The sequence below is a fragment of the Delphinus delphis genome, chromosome 11, assembly GCF_949987515.2.
Source record: "Delphinus delphis chromosome 11, mDelDel1.2, whole genome shotgun sequence".
In the NCBI taxonomy this organism is placed as follows: domain Eukaryota; kingdom Metazoa; phylum Chordata; class Mammalia; order Artiodactyla; family Delphinidae; genus Delphinus; species Delphinus delphis.
Genome location: NC_082693.1, coordinates 28,403,015 through 28,424,061, shown reverse-complemented (window position 1 = coordinate 28,424,061; position 21,047 = coordinate 28,403,015). Strand labels below are relative to the sequence as shown.

General features: G+C 35.8%; 1 protein-coding gene across 1 annotated transcript in view; it reads left to right on the top strand.

Annotated features, from left to right (window-relative positions):
• Positions 1-21,047, top strand: part of LOC132434263 (copine-8) — a 189,127-nt gene that overhangs the window by 45,418 nt on the left and 122,662 nt on the right. The window contains exons 3-5 of the mRNA XM_060025952.2: positions 11,006-11,109; positions 18,489-18,593; positions 19,928-19,969. Of these exons, the coding sequence (XP_059881935.2) occupies positions 11,018-11,109; positions 18,489-18,593; positions 19,928-19,969 (239 nt within the window). The 5' untranslated portion in view covers positions 11,006-11,017. The remainder of the gene's footprint in view (positions 1-11,005; positions 11,110-18,488; positions 18,594-19,927; positions 19,970-21,047) is intronic.

Here is a 21,047-nt window from a genome sequence, read left to right as displayed (position 1 = left end):
GAAAGGACAACAAAGGATTTAGAGTATTACATAAGCTTAGTTGACAAAGCCACAGCAGGGTTTGAGTGGGTCGACTCTGATTTTGAAAGAAGTTCTAACTATGGGTTAAATGCTATCAAACAGCATTGCATGCTACAGAGAAATCAGTCCTGAAAGGACAAGGCAATTGATGGGGCAAATTTCATTGTCTTATTTTAAGAAATCGCTACAGCCACCCCAACCTTCAACAACCACCACCCTGATCAGTCAGCAGCCATCAACATCGAGGCAAGACTCTCCACCAACAAAAAGATTGTGACTCACTGAAGGCTCAAATGATAGTTAACATGTTTAGCAGTTGAGTATTTTTAAATTAAGGTATGTACATTGCTTTCTTAGACATAATGCTATGCACACTTAATAGACAACAGTATTATCTCCTCCAGATGGTTACTTTGCAGAATTAAAAATGGGCCATATTTGAGAAATGGCTAAATTATAAATTTATACAAATGTGTATTTTCAGTGTGGTAATCCTAATTATCTCAACCACAGTTTATTTCAGATGCAAGTTTTTTGATATATCTTGTCAAATTCTAGAGTAAGAATTAAAGTAATTTTGAAGTCATATTGGAAATGTTTCTTCACTCAGTATTTTTAAGGTAGCTTGAAATTGTCCACAAAGAATATTTTTCATTCTGATTGATTGATTCAAAAATATTCACAAAATGTATAACATGCTAGTCCCTGGAAAGGAAGCTTGGAATACAATGGCAAGAAAAACCAACAACAAGCAGCCCTTGTCCTTTTCTCTAAAAAACATGTAGTTTGTGGAAAAGACGGACATTAATCAGATGACTGTGTAGGTAAATATTTCAAGATGTGTTCTAAGTGATAAATATGAGAGAGTACCATGGAGAATCATAATTTATATTGGGTGGAGGTAACTCCGGGACTCTTTGAGAAAATTCCATTTTAGCTTAGACCCAAGTAATGGTTTGTCAGCCAAAGGGTAAGATTTCCAACAGAGCACACAGCTTGTATAGGGCCCAAAGAGGGAAAGAGTGTGCCTGGTGTGTGTTAGTTAGCAAGGGGATGGGAGTGGGGGAATGATTGAGCTAAAACTTTGCCAGATAACGGTGGAAAAGGCTGCTCAGAGTTTGTTTGGTGTTGGGCTTTTGTAGACAATGTTAAAGATTCTGTGTTTATCCTAAATGCAAGGGAAAGCCTTGAGTAATTTTAAGTTATGAACAAAATTAATTTCTTTGATGTTTTAAGTCCATTACTCTCTCTGCTGAATGGAGAATCGATTGGATAGGTCCAAGAAGGTGGATCTATGGATTGGATAGGTGGAAGAGGGAGAAAGGAATAAATGCCAATGTGCATGTCCAGGTGAGAGAAGAGGTTGGCTTGGACTAAGATGGTGCCTGTGTAGCTGGATTGAAGATTTGAGAAATTTTTTAGAGATAGAATTATGCAGCTTGATGATGGATTGGATAAAAGGTCAGGAAAGGGAAGAGTCAAGGACAACTTCCTTGAGCACTTTGGGTGGATGATGAATCACTCATTGAGTTGGGAAAAATTACTGGAGAAACAAGTTTGATTTGAATTTGTTAGAAATGCCTCTGAACATTTAAGTGGATTTCTTCAATAGGAAGTTTGTTACACTGGTGTGGAGTATTAAAGAAAGGTCTTAAAATTCTCTCAGGGTGGCATTAAGCATAAGAGTTAAAAAAAAAAACCAACTGTAATGATGCTTGTATATTTCTAGAAGTAGTAAATGCTTGTTTTTTCCCCAGAAATTACACTTGTTTTGTGTTTGATAGAGGTGGAATCTCTCCTAAGTTATTAACCTGAGTAATTACAAAAAACATTTTCCCCAAGTTTATATCACTTGGTTCATTGAAAGAAATTTTTTCTCTTGAGTCAGTTATTCATTTTGCAAGCCTTATGAAATATAATTTGAAAAACTACAATTTGGTGTTACATTTACCAGTGATCATATGAAAATTCATGTTTAAATAATATTTAGTCTCTGAAGTTTTAGTCAGCATTTATTTGAAATATACACATTTCAGGATTCTACTATGTATTTTAAGTACATCAGAATGTTTTATGGTAATTTGTGTTTTGTTTTAGGTGCTTTGGAAAAATGTCTTAAAGGAGTGATTTATTTCTGTGGCAAGAACAATAAAAAAATTTGCACTTAAAAAAAAAAGAACAATGTCTTTTTCCCATGTTCTTGGAAAACCACATTCTCCTAAGGGCATTTTAATATATGTGAAGATGCTTAATAAGTATTTCTGAACTCTGAAAAATGAAGTGGTGAATTAACATTTTCACCAAGTAATATTTAAAACACTGACTTCTTGATTTAATGTGAATTACTTTGACCCTCCACCTGCTTCAAAAATTGTTAACATCTCCTTTCAGTTAAAAAACCAAACAAATCTAAAATACTGATTTTAATTTTTAAATTACTATATAATTTATACTCTTTAAATATTGCTTATCATCATTGAATAATGTTTAACTTCCTTGATTTATGATACCTCATCTTGTTTACCTTTAAGGTAAATCATGTAGGTTATGAGTGCTTGAGTCTATAAATTGATAAAAATGATTGGTTTGACAAAATAATTAATATATAAATAAGTGATTTAAATTACAGGTGAAAATGAAAGTGCTTTACTTTACTTCAAGCAATACATAATATGTTATTTTGAAATGTAGTTATTTAGAAATTGTGGTACACTTTTATATAATTAAGAAGGAACCTTTATTTCCCTTTAGATAGCAAACTGTATTGTCAGTCTGGATCTGTCTTTTGCTTCATCTAATCATCTAATGAATCTCAACATCTAATACATGGTAGATACATAGTAAATGCTTAGTAAATATTTCCTTAAGAAATTAAAAAAAAATTTCTAAAACTATGCACCTGAATAACTGAAGATACAAATAGACATCTTGTAATAAAATGTTGGGTACATAGAATTAACCAGTTTAATAGTACTTTTCTGGGGCAGGAAATGTTGAACAGTTTTAACAAGTAATGGTTCTGTGACTAGAACAAAAACTTCCAGGAGTCAATTTTTTAGTCTTATAGTCCTTTAAAAACAATTTTATGTTGTCTGGAATTTTCCCACATTTGGCCATTTGTATTAAAATGGAAAAATTTGTTTTCTTGTCAAGACTTGCTTGTGATCTGCAGTTTCTAGTTATTTTTCACCTGTTATTATTTTTAGCATCTTTATTGGAGTATAACTGCTTTACAATGGTGTGTTAGTTTCTGCTTTATAACAAAGTGAATCATTTATACATATACATATATTCCCATATCACTTCCCTCTTGCGTCTCCCTCCCTCCCACCCTCCCTATCCCACCTCTCTAGGAGGTCACAAAGCACCGAGCTGATCTCCCTGTGCCATGCGGCTGCTTCCCACTAGCTATCTATTTTACATTTGGTAGTATATATATGTCCATGCAACTTTCTTACTTTGTCACAGCTTACCCTTCCCTCTCCCCATATCCTCAAGTACATTCTCTAGTAGGTCTGTGTCTTTATTCCCATCTTACCCCTAGAATCTTCATGAACTTTTTTTTCCCCCTTAGATTCCATATATATCTGTTAACAGATATATATCTGTAAGTCTCTTCCTGACTTACTTCACCCTGTATGACAGACTCTAGGTCCATCCAACTCACGACAAATAATTCAATTTCGTTTCTTTTTATGGTGGAGTAATATTCCATTGTATATATGGGCCACATCTTCTTGATCCATTCATCCAATGAAGGACACTTAGGTTGCTTCCATGTCCTGGCTATTGTAAACAGAGCTGCAATGAACATTTTGGTACATGACTCTTTTTGAATTATGGTTTTCTCAGGGGATATGCCCAGTAGTGAGATTACTGGGTCGTATGGTAGTTCTATTTGTAGTTTTTTAAGGAACCTTCATACTGTTTTCCATCGTGGCTGTATAAATTTACATTCCCACCAGCAGTGCAAGAGTGTTCCCTTTTCTCCACACCCTCTCCAGCATTTATTGTTTCTAGATGTTTTGACGATGGCCATTCTGACTGGTGTGAGATGATATCTCATTGTAGTTTTGATTTGCATTTCTCTAATGATTAATGATGTTGAGCATTCTTTCATGTGTTTGTTGGCACTCTGTATATTCTCCTTGGAGAAATGTCTATTTAGGTCTTCTGCCCATTTTTGGATTGGATTGTTTGTTTTTTTTTATTGAGCTGCTTGTAAAGTTTGGATATTAGTCCTTTTCTCAGTTGCTTCATTTGCAAATATTTTCTCCCATTCTGAGGGTTGTCTTTTGGTCTTGTTTATGGTTTCCTTTGCTGTGCAAAATCTTTTAAGTTTCATTAGGTCCCATTTGTTTATTTTTGTTTTTATTTCCATTTCTCTAGGAGGTGGATCAAAAAGGATATTGCTGTGATTTGTGTCATAGAGTGTTCTGCCTATGTTTTCCACTAAGAGTTTGATAGTGTCTGGCCTTACATTTAGGTCTTTATCCATTTTGAGCTTATGATTGTGTATGGTGTTAGGGAGTGTTCTAATCTCATACTTTTACATATACCTGTCCAGTTTTCCCAGCACCACTTATTGAAGAGGCTGTCTTTTCTCCACTGTATATCCTTGTCTCCTTTATCAAAGTTAAGGTGACCATATGTGCGTGGATTAATCTCTGGGCTTTCTACCCTGTTCCATTGATCTATCTTTCTGTTTTTGTGCCAGTACCATACTGTCTTGATTACTGTAGCTTTGTAGTATAGTCTGAAGTCAGGGAGCCTGATTCCTCCAGCTCCGTTTTTCTTTCTCAAGATTTCTTTGGCTATTTGGGGTCTTTTGTGTTTCCATACAAATTGTGAAATTTTTTGTTCTAGTTCTGTGAAAAATGCCAGTGGTAGTTTGATAGGGATTGCATTGAATCTATAGATTGTTTTGGGTAGTAGAGTCATTTTCACAATGTGGATTCTTCCAATCCAAGAACATGGTATATCTCTCCATCTATTTGTATCATCTTAATCAGTGTCTTATAATTTTCTGCATACAGGTCTATTGTCTCCTTAGGTAGGTTTATTCCTAGATATTTTATTCTTTTTGTTGCAGTGGTAAATGGGAGTGATTTCTTAATTTCACTTTCAGATTTTTCATCATTAGTGTTTAGGAATGCCACAGATTTCTGTGCATTCATTTTGTATCCTGCTACTTTAACAAATTCATTGATTAGCTCGAGTAGTTTTCTGGCAGCATTATTGGGATTCTCTATGTATAGCATCATGTCATCTGCAAACAGTTACAGCTTTACTTTTCCTTTTCCGATTTGGATTCCTTTTATTTATTTTTCTTCTCTGATTGCTGTTGCTAAAACTTCCAAAACTATTTTGAATAAGAGTGGTGAGAGTGGGCAACCTGGTCTTGTTCCTGATCTTAGTGGAAATGCTTTCAGTTTTTCACCATTGAGGACGATGTTGGCTGTGGGTTTGTCATATATGGCCTTTATTATGTTGAGGAAAGTTCCCTCTATGCCTACTTTCTGCAGGGATTTTATCATAAATCAATGTTGAACTTTGTCACAAGCTTTCTCTGCATCTATTGAGTTAATCATATGGTTTTTCTCCTTCAATTTGTTAATATGGTGTATCACATTGATTGATTTGCGTATATTGAAGAATCCTTGCATTCCTGGAATAAACCCCACTTGATCATGGTGTATGATCCTTTAAATGTGCTGTTGGATTCTGTTTGCTAGTATTTTGTTGAGGATTTTTGCATCTATGTTCATCAGTGGTATTGGCCTGTAGTTTTCTTTCTTTGTGACATCTTTGTCTGGTTTTCGTATCAGGATTATGGTGGCCTCGTAGAATGAGTTTGGGAGTTTTCTTCCCTCTGCTATATTTTGGAAGAGTTTGAGAAGGATAGGTGATAGCCCTTCTCTAAATGTTTGATAGAATTCGCCTGTGAAGCCATCTGGTCCTGGGCTTTTGTTTCTTGGAAAATTTTTAATCACAGTCTCAATTTCAGTGTTTGTGATCAGTCTGTTCATATTTTCTGTTTCTTCCTGGTTCAATATTGGCAGGTTGTGCATTTCTAAGAATTTGTCCATTTCTTCCAGGTTGTCCATTTTATTGGCATAGAGTTGCTTGTAGTAATCTCTTATGATCTTTTGAATTTCTGCAGTGTCAGTTGTTACTTCTCCTTTTTCATTTCCAATTCTATTCACTTGACTCTTCCCCCTTTTTTTCTGGATGAGTCTGGCTAATGCTTTATTAATTTTGTTTATCTTCTCAAGAAACCAGCTTTTAGTTTTATTGATCTTTGCTATCATTTCCTTCATTTCTTTTTTCATTTATTTCTGAACTGATCGTTATGATTTCTTTCCTTCTGCTAACTTTGGGTTTTTTTTTTTTTCTTCTTTCTCTAATTGCTTTTGGTACAAGGTTAAGTTGTTTATTTGAGATGTTTCCTGTTTCTTAAGATAGGATTTTATTGCTATAATCTTCCCTCTTACAACTGCTTTTGCTGCATCCCATAGGTTTTGGGTTGTTGTGTTTCCATTGTCATTTGTTTCTACATATTTTTTGATTTCCTCTTTGATTTCTTCAGTGATCACTTCGTTATTAAGTAATGTATTGTTTAGCCTCCATGTGTTTGTATTTTTTACAGATCTTTTCCTGTAATTGATATCTAATCTCATAGCATTATGGTCAGAAAAGATACTTGATATGATTTCAATTTTCTTAAGTTTACCAAGGCTTGATTTGTGACCCAAGATATGATCTGTCCTGGAGAATGTTCCATGAGCCCTTGAGAAAAAAGTGTATTCTGTTGTTTTTGGATTGAATGTCCTATAAATATCAATTAAGTCCATCTTGTTTAATGTATCACTTAAAGCTTGTGTTTCCTTATTTATTTTCATTGTGGATGATCTGTCTGTTGGTGATAGTGGGGTGGTAAAGTACCCTAATATGATTTTGTTAGTGTTGATTTCCTTTTTTATGGCTGTTAGCATTTGCCTTATGTATTGAGGTGCTCCTATGTTGGGTGCATAAATATTTACAATTGTTATGTATTCTTCTTGGATCGATCCCTTGATCATTACGTAGTGTCCTTCTTTGTCTCTTCTAATAGTCTTTATTTTAAAGTCTATTTTGTCTGATATGAGAATTGCTACTCCAGCTTTTTTTTTTTTTTTTTTTGCTGTACGCGCACCTCTCACTGTTGTGGCCTCTCCTGTTGCAGAGCACAGGCTCTGGATGCACAGGCTCAGCGGCCATGGTCATGGGCCCAGCCGCTCCGCAGCATGTGGGTTCTTCCTGGCCCGGGGCACGAACCCATGTCCTCTGCATTGGCAGGCAGACTCTCAACCACTGCACTACCACAGAAGCCCTCCAGCTTTCTTCTTATTTCCATTTGCATGGAATATCTTTTTCCATCCCCTCACTTTCAGTCTGTATGTGTCCCTAGGTCTGAAGTGGGTCTCTTGTAGACAGCATATATATGGGTCTTGTTTTTGTATCCATTCAGCCAATCTGTGTCTTTTGGTGGGAGCATTTAATCCATTTATGTTTAAAGTAATTATCGATATGTATGTTCCTATTCCCATTTTCTTAATTGTTTTGGGCTTATTATTGTAGGTCTTTTCCTTCTCTTGTGTTTCCTTCTTAGAGATGTTCCTTTAGCATTTGTTGTAAAGGTGGTTTCATGGTGCTGAACTCTCTCAGCTTTTGCTTGTCTGTAAAGGTTTTTATTTCTCCCTCAAATCTCAATGAGATCCTTGCTGGGTAGAGAAATCTTGGTTTTAGGTTTTTGTCCTTCATCACTTTAAATACGTCCTGCCAGTCCCTTCTGGCTTGCAGAGTTTCTGCTGAAACATCAGCTGTTAACCTTATGGGGATTCCCTTGTGTGTTATTTGTTGTTTTTACCTTGCTACTTTTTTTCTTTTTTCCAGTATGCGGGCCTCTCACTGTTGTGGACTCTCCCGTGCGTAGCACAGGCTCCGGACGCCCAGTCTCTGCAGCCATGGCTCACAGGCCCAGCCGGTCCACAGAATGTGGGATCCTCCCAGACCGGGGCACGAATCCGTGTCTCCTGCATTAGCAGGTGGACTCTCAACCACTGCGCCACCAGGAAGCCCTACCTTGCTGCTTTTAATATGTTTTCTTTGTATTTACTTTTTGACAGTTTGCTTAATATGTGTCTTGGCATGTTTCTCCTTGGATTTATCCTGTATGGGACTCTCTGTGCTTCCTGGACTTGATTAACTATTTTCTTTCCCATATTAGGGAAGTTTTCAACTGTAATCTCTTCAAATATTTTCTCAGTCCCTTTCTTTTTCTCTTCTTCATCTGGGACCTCTACAATTCGAATGTTGGTGCATTTAATGTTGTCCCAGAGATCTCTGAGACAGTCCTCAGGTCTTTTCACTCTTTTTTTTTATTCTGCTCTGCAGTAGTTATTCCATTATTTTATATTCGAGGTCTCTTATCCATTCTTTTGCCTCAGTTGTTCTGCTTTTGATCCCTTCTAGCCTGTTTTCAATTTCACTTATTGTGTTGTTCATCATTGCTTGTTTCCTCTTTAGTTCTTCTAGGTCCTTGTTAAATGTTTCTTTTATTTTCTCCATTCTGTTTCCAAGATTTTGGATCATCTTTACTAGCATTATTCTGAATTCTTTTTCAGGTAGACTGCCTCTTTCCTCTTCATTTGTTAGGTCTGGTGGGTTTTTATCTTGCTTCTTCATAGGCTGTGTGTTTTTCTGTCTTCTCCTTTTGCTTATCATACTGTGTTTGGGGTCTCCTTTTTGCAGGCTGCAGGTTCATAATTCCCGTTGTTTTTGGTGTCTGTCCCCAGTGGCTAAAGTTGGTTCAGTGGGTTGTGTAGGCTTCCTGGTGGAGAGGCCTAGTGCCTGTGTTCTGGTGGATGAGGCTGGATCTTGTCTTTCTGGTGGGCCAGTCCACATCTAGTCATGTGTTTTGGGGTGTCTGTGGCTTTATTATGATTTTCGGCAGCCTTTCTGCTAATTGGTGGCGTTGTGTTCCTGTCTTGCTGGTAGTTTGGCATAGGGTGTGCAGCACTGTAGCTTGCTGGTTGTTGAGTGAAGCTGGACGTTGGTGTTGAGATGGACATCTCTGGGAGACTTTCGCTGTTTGATATTACGTGGAGTTGGGAGATCTCTTGTGCACCAGTGTCCTGAAGTTGGCTTCTCCTCCTCAGAGGCACAGCACTGACTCCTGGGTACAGCACCAAGAGCCTTTCATCCACATGGCTCAGAATAAAAGGGAGAAATTAGAAAGAATGAAAGAAAGAGGATAAAAGAAATAAAATAAAGTAAGATAAAATAAAATAAAGTTATTAAAATAAAAAATAATTATTAAGAAAAAAAATTTTTTTAAGTAAAAACAACAACAACAAAAGGACAGACAGAACCCTAGGACAAATGGTGAAAGCAAAGCTATACAGACAAAATCTCACACAGAAGTATACACATACACACTCACAAAAAGAGGAAAAAGTAATGTATTTTGCTCCCAAAGTCCACCTCATCAATTTGGGATGATTCATTGTCTATTCAGGTGTTCCACAGATGCAGGGCACATCAAGTTGATTGTGGAGATTTAATCCGTTGCTCCTGAGGCTGCTGGGAGAAATTTCCCTTTCTCTTCTTTGTTCACACAGCTCCCAGGGTTCAGCTTTGGATTTTTCCCCGCCTCTGCGTGTAGGTCACCGGAGGGCATCTGTTCTTCACTCAGACAGGACGGGGTTAAAGGAGCAGCGATTCACGGGTCTGGCTCACTCGGGCCAGGGGGAGGGAGGGGCACGGAGTGCGGGGCAAGCCTGCGGTGGCAGAGGCCATCATGACGTCGCACCAGCCTGAGGCGCGCATGTGTTCTCCCGGGGAAGTTTTCTCTGGATCACGGGACCCTGGCAGTGGCGGGCTGCACAGGTTCCCGGTAGGGGAGGTGTGGAAAGTGACCTGTGCTTGCACACAGGCTCTTTGGTGGCAGCAGCAGCGGCCTTAGCATTTCATGCCCGTCTCCGGGGTCTGTGCTGTTAGCCATGGCTCGCGCCCATTTCTGGAGCTCCTTTAAGCAGCGCTCTTAATCCCCTGTCTTCCCGCACCAGGAAACAAAGAGGGAAGAAAAGTCTCTTGCCTCTTCGGCAGGTCCAGACATTTTCCTGGACTCCCTCCCGGCTAGCAGTGGTGCACTAACCCCTTCAGGCTGTGTTGCCGCCACCAGTCCTCTCCCTGCCATCTGACCAAAGCCCGAGCCTCAGCTCCCAGCCCCCGCCCGCCCCAGTGGTGAGCAGACAAGCCTCTCGGGCTGGTGAGTGCTGGTTGGCACCGATCCTCTGTGCGGAAATCTCTCCGCTTTTCTCTCCACACCCTTGTTGCTGTGCTCTCCTCCGTGGCTCCGAAGCTTCCCCCCTCCACCACCCGCAGTCTCCGCCCGGGAAGGGGCTTCCTAGTGTGTGGAAACCTTTCCTCCTTCACAGCTCCCTTCCACTGGTGCATGTCCTGTCCCTACTCTTTTTTTTTTTTTTTTTTTTTTTTGCGATACGTGGGTCTCTCACTGTTGTGGCCTCTCCAGTTGCGGAGCACAGGCTCCGGACTCACAGACTCAGTGGCCATGGCTCAAGGGACTAGCCACTCCGCGGCATGTGGGATCTTCCCAGACCAGGGCATGAACCCATGTCCCCTGCATTGGTGGGCAGACTCTCAACCACTGCGACACCAGGGAAGCCCCTGTCCCTACTCTTTTGTCTGTGTTTATTCTTTTTTCTTTTGCCCTACCCAGGTATGGGGGAGTTTCTTGCCTTTTGGGAGGTCTGAGGTCTTCTGCCAAAATTCATTGGTTGTTCTGTAGGAGTTGTTCCACGTGTAGATGTATTTCTGATGTATCTGTGGGGAGGAAGGTGATCTCCACGTCTTACTCTTCTGCCATCTTCTCCCTCTCCTTCACCCAGGTTTTGAGCTATTTTATTAATTTTGTTTGTAGGATGCTGTTCTGATGCAATTTTGTGCAAACAAATTGGACAAGAAGGACTTCTTTGGAAAATCAGATCCTTTTCTTGTATTTTATCGAAGTAATGAAGATGGCAGGTAGATTTATCTTTTATGAATTTTAAGGCTATTATAACTATGACTTTATCAGTTTTTCTCAGATATTCATATTAAATTGATAAACAAATATTTTGGTAATCAAAAAATTGATTTGATTTTTTATTCTCAATAATAATGTGTAACTTTATAGGCATTTTATGTTTTTTTGATATTTATAATGAATGATTTTCAGCTTCATAGAAACATTTCCTCTTTACTTTTCCTAAAATTATATTATTGCCTTAATAGAATGGATGATTTATATGTTTGTGGAAATCTAAAATTATGAAACTAAAGTATTTTGTTATAGAATTGAACGCTTAAGCCAATTTCTTGGAGAAGAATATGGAGTTTAGGGGTTGCTTTTTATTCTACAGGGTTTTTTCAATGATATCTAACATTCAGGAAAATTTTTCATTACCCTCTAGTAATTTGAATATTTTACCAGTTATGATTAGACTGGTTTCTTTGTGATTTGAAAATGTATTATAGAGTTATAATTTATTTTATTTTTTTATTGAAGTATAGTTAATATACAATATTATATGAGTTACAGGTGTACAATATAGTGATTCACAAGTTTTAAAGATTGCACTTCATTTATAATTATTTTACAATATTGGCTACATTCCTTGTATTGTATTATATCCTTGTAGCTTATTTTATACAAAGTAGTTTGTAACTCTTATTTCCCTACTCTAACATTGCTCCTCCTCTCTCCTCTTTCATCACTGGTAACCAATAGTTTGTTCTCTATATCCATGGGTCTGCTTCTTTTTTGTTATATTCACTAGTTTGTTGTAGTTTTTAGATTCCACATATAAGGAATATCATACAGTATATGTCTTTCTCTGTCTGACTTATTTCTCGTAGCATAGTATCCTCTAAGTCCATCCATGTTATTGCAAATGGCAAAGTTTTCATTCTTTTTTATTGTCTGAGTAGTATTCCATTGTACAGAGTATAATTTAATACATATGACTCTACGATGAAATACATTTTATTGTTATCTTCTATGATTCTTACTGTATTGTCAGTAGTAATGAAAAAGTTTAGTGGTTAAATTTATGAGTTAAATGAGGTCCTGCTGCCTAGGTGTAAACCGTGACCCTGCTACTTAATAGCTGTGGGACCATAGGCAAGTTTTTAAACTCATATGACACTCAGTTTCCTCATCTGTAAAATGGGCTATGATCATAGTTATCTCCCAGGGCTGTTGAGAGTATCAAATGAGTTACTACACAAAAATCATCTAGAAGCTTCCCTAACATAAGAATTATGTTAGCTGTTATTATTATTATTATCTTATGGTATAATGTTTCCTCTTCTGTTTTCCTTAACTGTGCATAATAAAATACTAGCTAAAGAGAAAATGTCATTTGGAGATTAAAATTAGGAGAATAGAATATAAAAAAAAAGTAACCTGCTTCACTTATATATGAAATTATACAACATGTTAATATTATGTAATAAGTATAAAATGGTACATAAAAATAGAAAGTTTGCTATGTAAAGTGATTATACTGAGCAATATAAAATGAAGCTTAACATAGTGTATGAATTTTGCTGATGCAGCTACTGGGCAACTGTTGGTTATTTTTGTTGAGGTATCATATGGTTGGATTTTGCATGCTTCTTTTCTATTTTGGTGGTAAAAATGTTAGAGTAGCATTTGTATCTGAATACTAATTTACCCATGTGAAAAATATTGGACAGTGGATGAAATAATCATATTTTCCAGTCATTTCACAGTTAGGAAAAAAACTAAAGGATTGTTAAAATTTTCTTGAATTAAAAAGTTCTTATGTTTCCTCCTGTTTGAATGACTTATTTCCTGAATTTTCTATTTTATTCTTACTAGTTTTCTTAGAAATATTTGTTGTACAATTATAGAATTTCAGTCTATCATACATTTAATGCTCCTTGTAAGAGATATATTACAAAATTTATTATGCTTATAAAAATAGTATTAACTTGTTGATTAAATAAAATATAAATATTGAGTGCAACTTATCCAAAAATCTCAAATCATTTAAAAATAACTATTGCTAAAATTTTGTGAATCTCATTTCAGAAAACTTTCCACTTGCATATACACAGAGAAAATAGTTTGCCAGCTAGATCCAAATATATATATTAGGGCATATGTATTAATATACATATGTTTTGTTCTGATGAGTTTTGAATGAATCAAAATGCTTTTACTCCTCAATTTTTATGTGTGTTTTTGTAACTGCAAAGACTTTATCTTCATTTTTAAGATGTATTGGAACACGGAGATACTTCAGAAATTGCTTGTTGCCTAGTGGTTGAGGCTCATATTATAAGAAAGATTAAAACTTAATTTCTACTGTAAGCATTAATGAAAATCCATTATAATATATGATTACAAATTCTTATTTTCTTGCTTTCACATTATTTAGTAATTTGACCTGTATTCATAATTAGGTAATAATTTTCCTTTGGAATAACTGTTTTATGGTAATTGGCTTCATTTAAGGTATTTAAACAGGTTATTTAATAAAAATATTTTTCTTATAATGCTATGTGTAATACGTATATACATACACATTTATATTTATATAGCAATACTCCTGAATTCAGGAGCAATACTCCTGAATAGTAGAAAGAGCTACCTCAGACTCCTGTTAGAATTTTCACTAATTACACTAGTGCTGGAATACTAGAGAGATTTTGGTGTCTATATCACATCTAATGCTTTACAAATGAGAATGATTAATAGAAGACAGATGACTACCTCACTTACAAGTAACTCACTAAGAAGGTGAGTCACTTTATTAAGAGAAGAAGTTTCAATGTATTTCATTTCTATTGCTGATAATACTAGGAATATGACAGAAATTTTGATTTAACTGTAAGCAAAAAGGCCTAGAAGTCAGTAGATAATTGAGCATGTTAGTTTGAAGATGGTTCATTGGTCGCTTTATTTCTATCTAGCTCTCTATCGATTTAATCTATCTATCTATCTATCATCCATCTATCATCTATCTATCTTCTACCTACCTATCTAGATACCTATATAGCAAGGTATCTATATCTATCACCATACCAAAGATTGGTATATATTAGAATATGATATGAGAAGAAGAGAAAGTCCCTTTGTAAATCTTTAAGAATATGTAGTGTTATGAAGATTGGCAGATGCCTGTTTATGAAAACAATATACATACTTTTGTCCCTAAGAATTTTTCTTAACCATTTTTGTGTACTTCTGCTTTTTCTCATTTGATTCCCTCTGTTTTGCTCCTGCCTATTTCTCCTTATCTCCCTTAATTTTCTTCCTTTTGCTTTAGATATTTTGATTAACCTTTTATTTTTTTATTTTATTTTTTATAACATCTTTATTGGAGTATAATTGCTATACAATGGTGTGTTAGTTTCTGCTTTATAACAAAGTGAATCAGTTATACATATACATATATTCCCATATGTCTTCCCTCTTGCATCGCCCTCCCTCCCACCCTCCCTATCCCCCTCTAGGTGGTCACAAACCACCAAGCTGATCTTCCAGTGCTATGCGGCTGCTTCCCACTAGCTATCTATTTTAAGTTTGGTAGTGTATATATGTCCGTGCCACTCTCTAACTTTGTCAGAGCTTACCCTTCCCCCTCCCCATATCCTCAAGTCCATTCTCTAGTAGGTCTGTGTCTTTATTCCCATCTTACCCGTAGGTTCTTCATGACCTTTTTTTTTTCTTAGATTCCATATAGATGTGTTAGCATATGGTATTTGTTTTTCTCTTTCTGACATACTTCACTCTGTATGACAGACTCTAGGTCCATCCACCTCACTACAAATAACTCAATTTCGTTTCTTTTCATGGCTGAGTAATATTCCATTGTGTATATGTGCCACATCTTCTTTATCCATTCATCTGTTGGTGGACACTTAGGTTGCTTCCATGTCCTGGTTATTGTAAATAGAGCTGCAATGAACATTTTGGTACATGACTCTTTTTGAATTATGGTTTTCTCAGGGTATATGCTCAGTAGTGGGATTGCTGGGTCATATGGTAGTTCTATTTGTAGTTTTTTAAGGAATCTCCATACTGTTCTCCATAGTGACTGTATCAATTTACATTCCCACCAACAGTGCAGGAGTGTTCCCTTTTCTCCACACCCTCTCCAGCATTTATTGTTTCTAGATTTTTTGATAATGGCCATTCTGACTGGTGTGAGATGATATCTCATTGTAGTTTTGATTTGCATTTCTCTAATTATTAATGATGTTGAGCATTCTTTCATGTGTTTGTTGGCAATCTGTATATCTTCTTTGGAGAAATGTCTATTTATGTCTTCTGCCCATTTTTGGATTGGGTTGTTTGTGTTTTTGTTATTGAGCTGCTTGAGCTGCTTGTAAATTTTGGAGATTAATCCTTTGTCAGCTGCTTCATTGGCAAATATTTTCTCCCATTCTGAGGGTTGTCTTTTGGTCTTGTTTATTGTTTCCTTTGCTGTGCAAAAGCTTTGAAGTTTCATTAGGTCTCATTTGGTTTTATTTCCATTTCTGTAGGAGGTGGGTCAGAAAGGATCTTGCTGTGATTTATGTCATAGAGTGTTCTGCCTATGTTTTCCTCTAAGAATTTGATAGTGTCTGGCCTTATATTTAGGTCTTTAATTCATTTTGAGTTTTTTTTTTTTTAGTTTATTTTTGTGTATGGTGTTAGGGAGTGTTCTAATTTCATACTTTTACATCTGCCTGTCCAGTTTTCCTGGCACCACTTATTGAAGAGGCTGTCTTTTCTCCACTGTATATTCTTGCCTCCTTTATCAAAGATAAGTTGACCATATGTTCGTGGGTTTATCTCTGGGTTTCCTATCCTGTTCCATTGATCTATCTTTCTGTTTTTGTGCCAGTACCATACTGTCTTGATTACTGTAGCTTTGTAGTATAGTCTGAAGTCAGCGAGCCTGATTCCTCCAGCTCCGTTTTTTGTTCTCAAGATTGCTTTGGCTATTTGGGGTCTTTTGTGTTTCCATACAAATTGCAAAATTTTTTGTTCTAGTTCTGTGAAAAATGCCAGTGGTAGTTTGATAGAGATTGCATTGAATCTGTAGATTGCTTTGGGTAGTAGAGTCATTTTCACAATGTGGTTTCTTCCAATCCAAGAACATGCTATATCTCTCCATCTATTTGTATCATCTTTAATTTCTTTCATCAGTGTTTTATAATTTTCTGCATACAGGTCTTTTGTTTCCTTAGGTAGGTTTATTCCTAGATATTTTATTCTTCTTGTTGCAATGGTAAATGAGAGTGTTTTCTTAATTTCATTTTCAGATTTTTCATCATTAATGTTTAGGAATGCCAGAGATTTCTGTGCATTAATTTTGTATCCTGCTACTTTAACAAATTCATTGATTAGCTCGAGTAGTTTTCTGGTAGCATCATTGGGATTCTCTATGTATAGTATCATGTCATCTGCAAGCAGTTACAGCTTTACTTCTTCTTTTCTGATTTGGATTCCTTTTATTTCTTTTTCTTCTCTGATTGCTGTGGCTAAAACTTCCAAAACTATGTTGGATAATAGTGGTGAGAGTGGGCTACTTTGTCTTATTCCTGATCTTAGTGAAAATGGTTTCAGTTTTTCACCATTGAGTATGATGTTGGCTGTTGATTAACCTTTTAGAGTCTTTTCTATCCTCTTTCTTTCTTTTAATGTCTTTTGCCCCCAGTGATTCCTACATTTCTCTGGGTGACTCAACTTTGAGAGCATTTGACCACATTATATACACACATATTCTCTTGAGCTCTGTCAATTTAGTAACATGATTTTCTTTAGATAGGTGAGGATACTACCAGGAAGAGTATGGCACTAATGCCATAAATATTAAATTGCATACATTATCCATTTATATTATGTTTCTATTTTATCTCTTAATGCAGAGAGATGCTTTCTTGCCTGTGAAGCAGAAAATTGACTCAAGGCCCTTTCAAAGTGAGATTATTTTCTTATGAGGTTTAGTTACAGTATGTTCACTATGGTAGTTATATAATAACTCTCATGCTAATGACTATTAGAGGGATCCCTTGAATTTAGAACAATTGACGACTAAGATTTTAGTGAAGATTGTTTTTAGGTATTGTTCTAACCAAGATTATTTAAAACATTTTATAGCTCAGTAACTGCTGCATAAATTTGCATTTAGGCAAAAACATTTCCAGGACCTGATTGATGTCTGGAGATTGAATGATTTGGTGGAAACAATACTGGAATTTGAATCAGAAAACCTAGTTTAAGGCTCCATGTATTCTACCCCTTATTTTATATTGTTGAATTGCTATCTTTCTTCCGTCTAGGGATTCTTTAGGTATATAGAGTCAAAGAGTCTTTAGGTATATAGAGTCTTTAGGTATATAGAGTTTAAAGAAAGAAAGAACCACATACTGAGTGGTCTTACTATAAATTTATTATGCTAGTCTTAAATAGGCCCTTAGCCCTCCCCAGAAATCTTACTCCCTTTCCTTAATCCATCAGTTTTCCCTCCCTCCCAGACACTTTAGCACTTTTGCCCTCTTCCTTCTCTGCTGGTTATCTTGCTTTCTATTTAATAAGAAAATGGAAGCAATTGGAGAACTTCCTCAAGATCCCATCACAGCATCTACCCCTGTGCTCGACCTTCCTGAATGCTCTGCAAAGTGACTATCTGTGCTCCCAAGGCCAACCCCTCCATTGATTTCCTCTATCCCATCCACTTGCATCTTATTCAGGACATTGCTCTATCTTTTATCCCCTTTCTTTCATGCATCACAGATTGTTTTCTCTCTAATGTACTTTTTCCTTTAGCATACAACCTTGCTGTTATTTCTTTCATCTTGAAAAAAATTAAAAAGTAACAAAAAACAAGCCTTTCACTTGACTAATCTTTCCCCTTTAAGCTATCCCCAATTTCTCTTTTTCTCTTTACAGCTAAACTGCTCAAAAGTGTTGTTTATACACTCTACCTCATTTTCTCTTCTCTTTCTTAAACCCATTCCAACCAGATTTTTGTCTCCAGCACTCCAGCAAAACTGCCCTTCTCAGGGTTACTGATGACCTTCATATTCTTAGTGACCCATGGATACTTTTCACTGTATCAATTTGTCACCACAATTTTTATAGAGAGTATTTACAATGCAGCTTTAGGATTTATTGAACTTGCAGATCATTTTTAGTAAACTCATTGTGAAATCTCATTGTTTTATGTTATGATGAGCTAACCTTTAAAGTTTTAAAACTGCAAATCTCTTTTTATTGACTGATATAGCAGCAAAAGAGGGACTGGTAACATGTATTCTGCACAAAAAGAAACAGAAGAATGACTACTAAAACAATATATTATAACTGAATCATGAAAATAACTGAAAACTTTTTTTTACAGTTTTACAATTTGTCATAAAACAGAAGTTGTCAAAAACACTCTGAATCCTATTTGGCAAGCATTCAAGATCTCAGTCAGAGCTTTATGTAATGGCGATTATGACAGGTAAAATAAATGACAACTTCTCTGAGAGTTTTGAATATTCACTATAGTTTTTGTATCCAATCATCTAAGTTGAATTTTAAAAATTAAGTTGGCTCCTTCACCAATGTAAATGTGTATTTACAAAAGCATAGTTGATTTATTCAGAATTTTTTTAAATAACTTTTTTTTTAATCCACAATGATTTGGGGAGGAGGGATAATATGAGAAATTAAAATTTGATTTAACTAATTTTCAAGAAAAAAATGTGCAAAGTGATAAAAATATATTGAATATTTGTTTAACATATTCAAAAGTCATCCCAGAATTTTCATTTCCTCAAGATTTTCATTTGGTATTATCTTTCTAGAGAGGAATAAGTAAATATACAAGATACATAAGTTTATGACTACATATGTTATAAACCCTGATTTACTCCTGAGAATCCTATTTGATATCACTGCTCCCATGGTTGCTGAATTATAAAGGTTCTAGACATGTAGAACAAGGAAATTCTGGTGTTTTACAAATAGGTGGGTGAGGTGGCCCTGAAGATCTTCCCACAATATACCTGAAGATTTTTAGTATCAAAGTTATTTTCTTTTTCTTATGAAAGTTGATTGTAAGATTATAATACAAAACCCCCTATTCACCCCAAAAGACATTTTTTATCTTATTACTCGTATATTAGAAAAATGAAGCTTTATTATATTAACAAATATCATAGAAAGAACTATTGATTGGTATATTGGTATATGTCATTAAATTTACTTTAAAATTTATTATGCTATTTGACTGTCACTTTATTTAATAGTATCATAACTCTATTTAATTGTACTCATTCTAAGAAAGTGATTCTTGTAATATGGTTCCTATTTAGCAGCATCAGCAGCAACTGATGAAACTTGTAGAAATTAAAGTCTTGGGCCCAACCCAGGCCTACTGAACTGGGAACACTGGGCATGAGGTCCAACAATTCACGTTTTGACAAGCCCTCCATGTGATTCTGATCCATGCTGAGTTTGAGAAATACTTCTCTAAGATAATGGTTTTGAAGAGTGGAGGAGTAGCTCTATACCTCTCTATTGAGAAGCTATGTCAAACTATAAATGCTTTTCCCATATACTTTCTTACTCTGTTTAAAGAATTAAAAATCTGTATGATTTTAGAAACCTATTTTAAGATATAAATTGAAGAATAGTATTAAAATTAGCAAAATCAACTTTAAACTATTTTGTAAAACCTGAAAGCATATTTTATCTAAGAAAATCTATAACTTACTTTTTAACATTCAATCATATGTTAATTTGATCTTACTAAGTAACTTCACTCTGTGTGTATGTTTTCCCCATGGACAGAACAGTCAAAGTAGAGGTGTATGACTGGGATCGAGATGGAAGGTAAGGCATTGTCTTTTCTTTTGTTTTTGCTCTTAAAACTTATAATGCTTTAAGAAGCAAATATGCTGAAATGACCACATTTTCAAATTTTAATTTTATATTGAATATTTTTTGTCTTGTTTTTCTAAGCATTACTGAGGTGTTCACATGAGATTTTAAGAATGATTGTATCAAACTTGTGAAATAAAATAGAGGTCGTCCTTCTTTCTAGTAATATAGTAAAGATTTTCAACTTGGACTTGATGAGTTCTCATTATGCACAATTTATAGATTCTAGTTTTATATCTAGAGTAGTGATTCTCAAATTTCTGTATCTCATAATCTCTCTGAAGATTCCTATAACCTTTCTACACCTATCATCCATAGGAACACACCTGAGCTCCCCCTCCAAAAAGAAAAAAAGGACACACACCTCACAAACAAACAGCAAAACAAAACTCTGGAATTATGTCTGGTGATTGCCAATAAAAATAGTTAAGCAGAGCTCCAAAATCATGGTCTCCCTCTGCATACCCCAGCATCTTAATGAGTAAAAGAGTGGAACACACTACTTTTTCTCTTTCTTTTTTAAGTATTTTTCCACTGTTTCTACTGTTTTAAGTAGGACTGATATTGAGGTGTTTTTAAATGATGTTAAACCAAGGAACCCAGACATGCTCAAATCTCACCTTGCTCTAGATAACTGTTTCTTTAGGTGGTTCCTGAAGGGACTGAATATACAGATACCAAAGGAGAATGACAAGTGGGAAATCAAAGTCACTTAATTTTACTTGGCTAGTGTTCTCCATTCCAGCCTAGAGCTCACTGGTAAACGGAACTGAAGCATTAGGTTAAAGCTCAAGATCTAAGCAAGGCCATTCTCTCTGTGTTTTATATAAGCCAGCAGCCAAGCCCCAAAAGATGAAAATGTCTAGATACCCAAGCACTACTGTTAATACAGGAACAAATTTGATTGAAAAAGTGGCCTGTCCTGAGGAAGCACCTCCCCTTATTTCTTCTGCTTACATGGGTAGAAAAATTCATCAAGGCAAGGCCCTCCACCAGCAGAAAGATTGTGACTCGCCAAAGGCTCAGATGA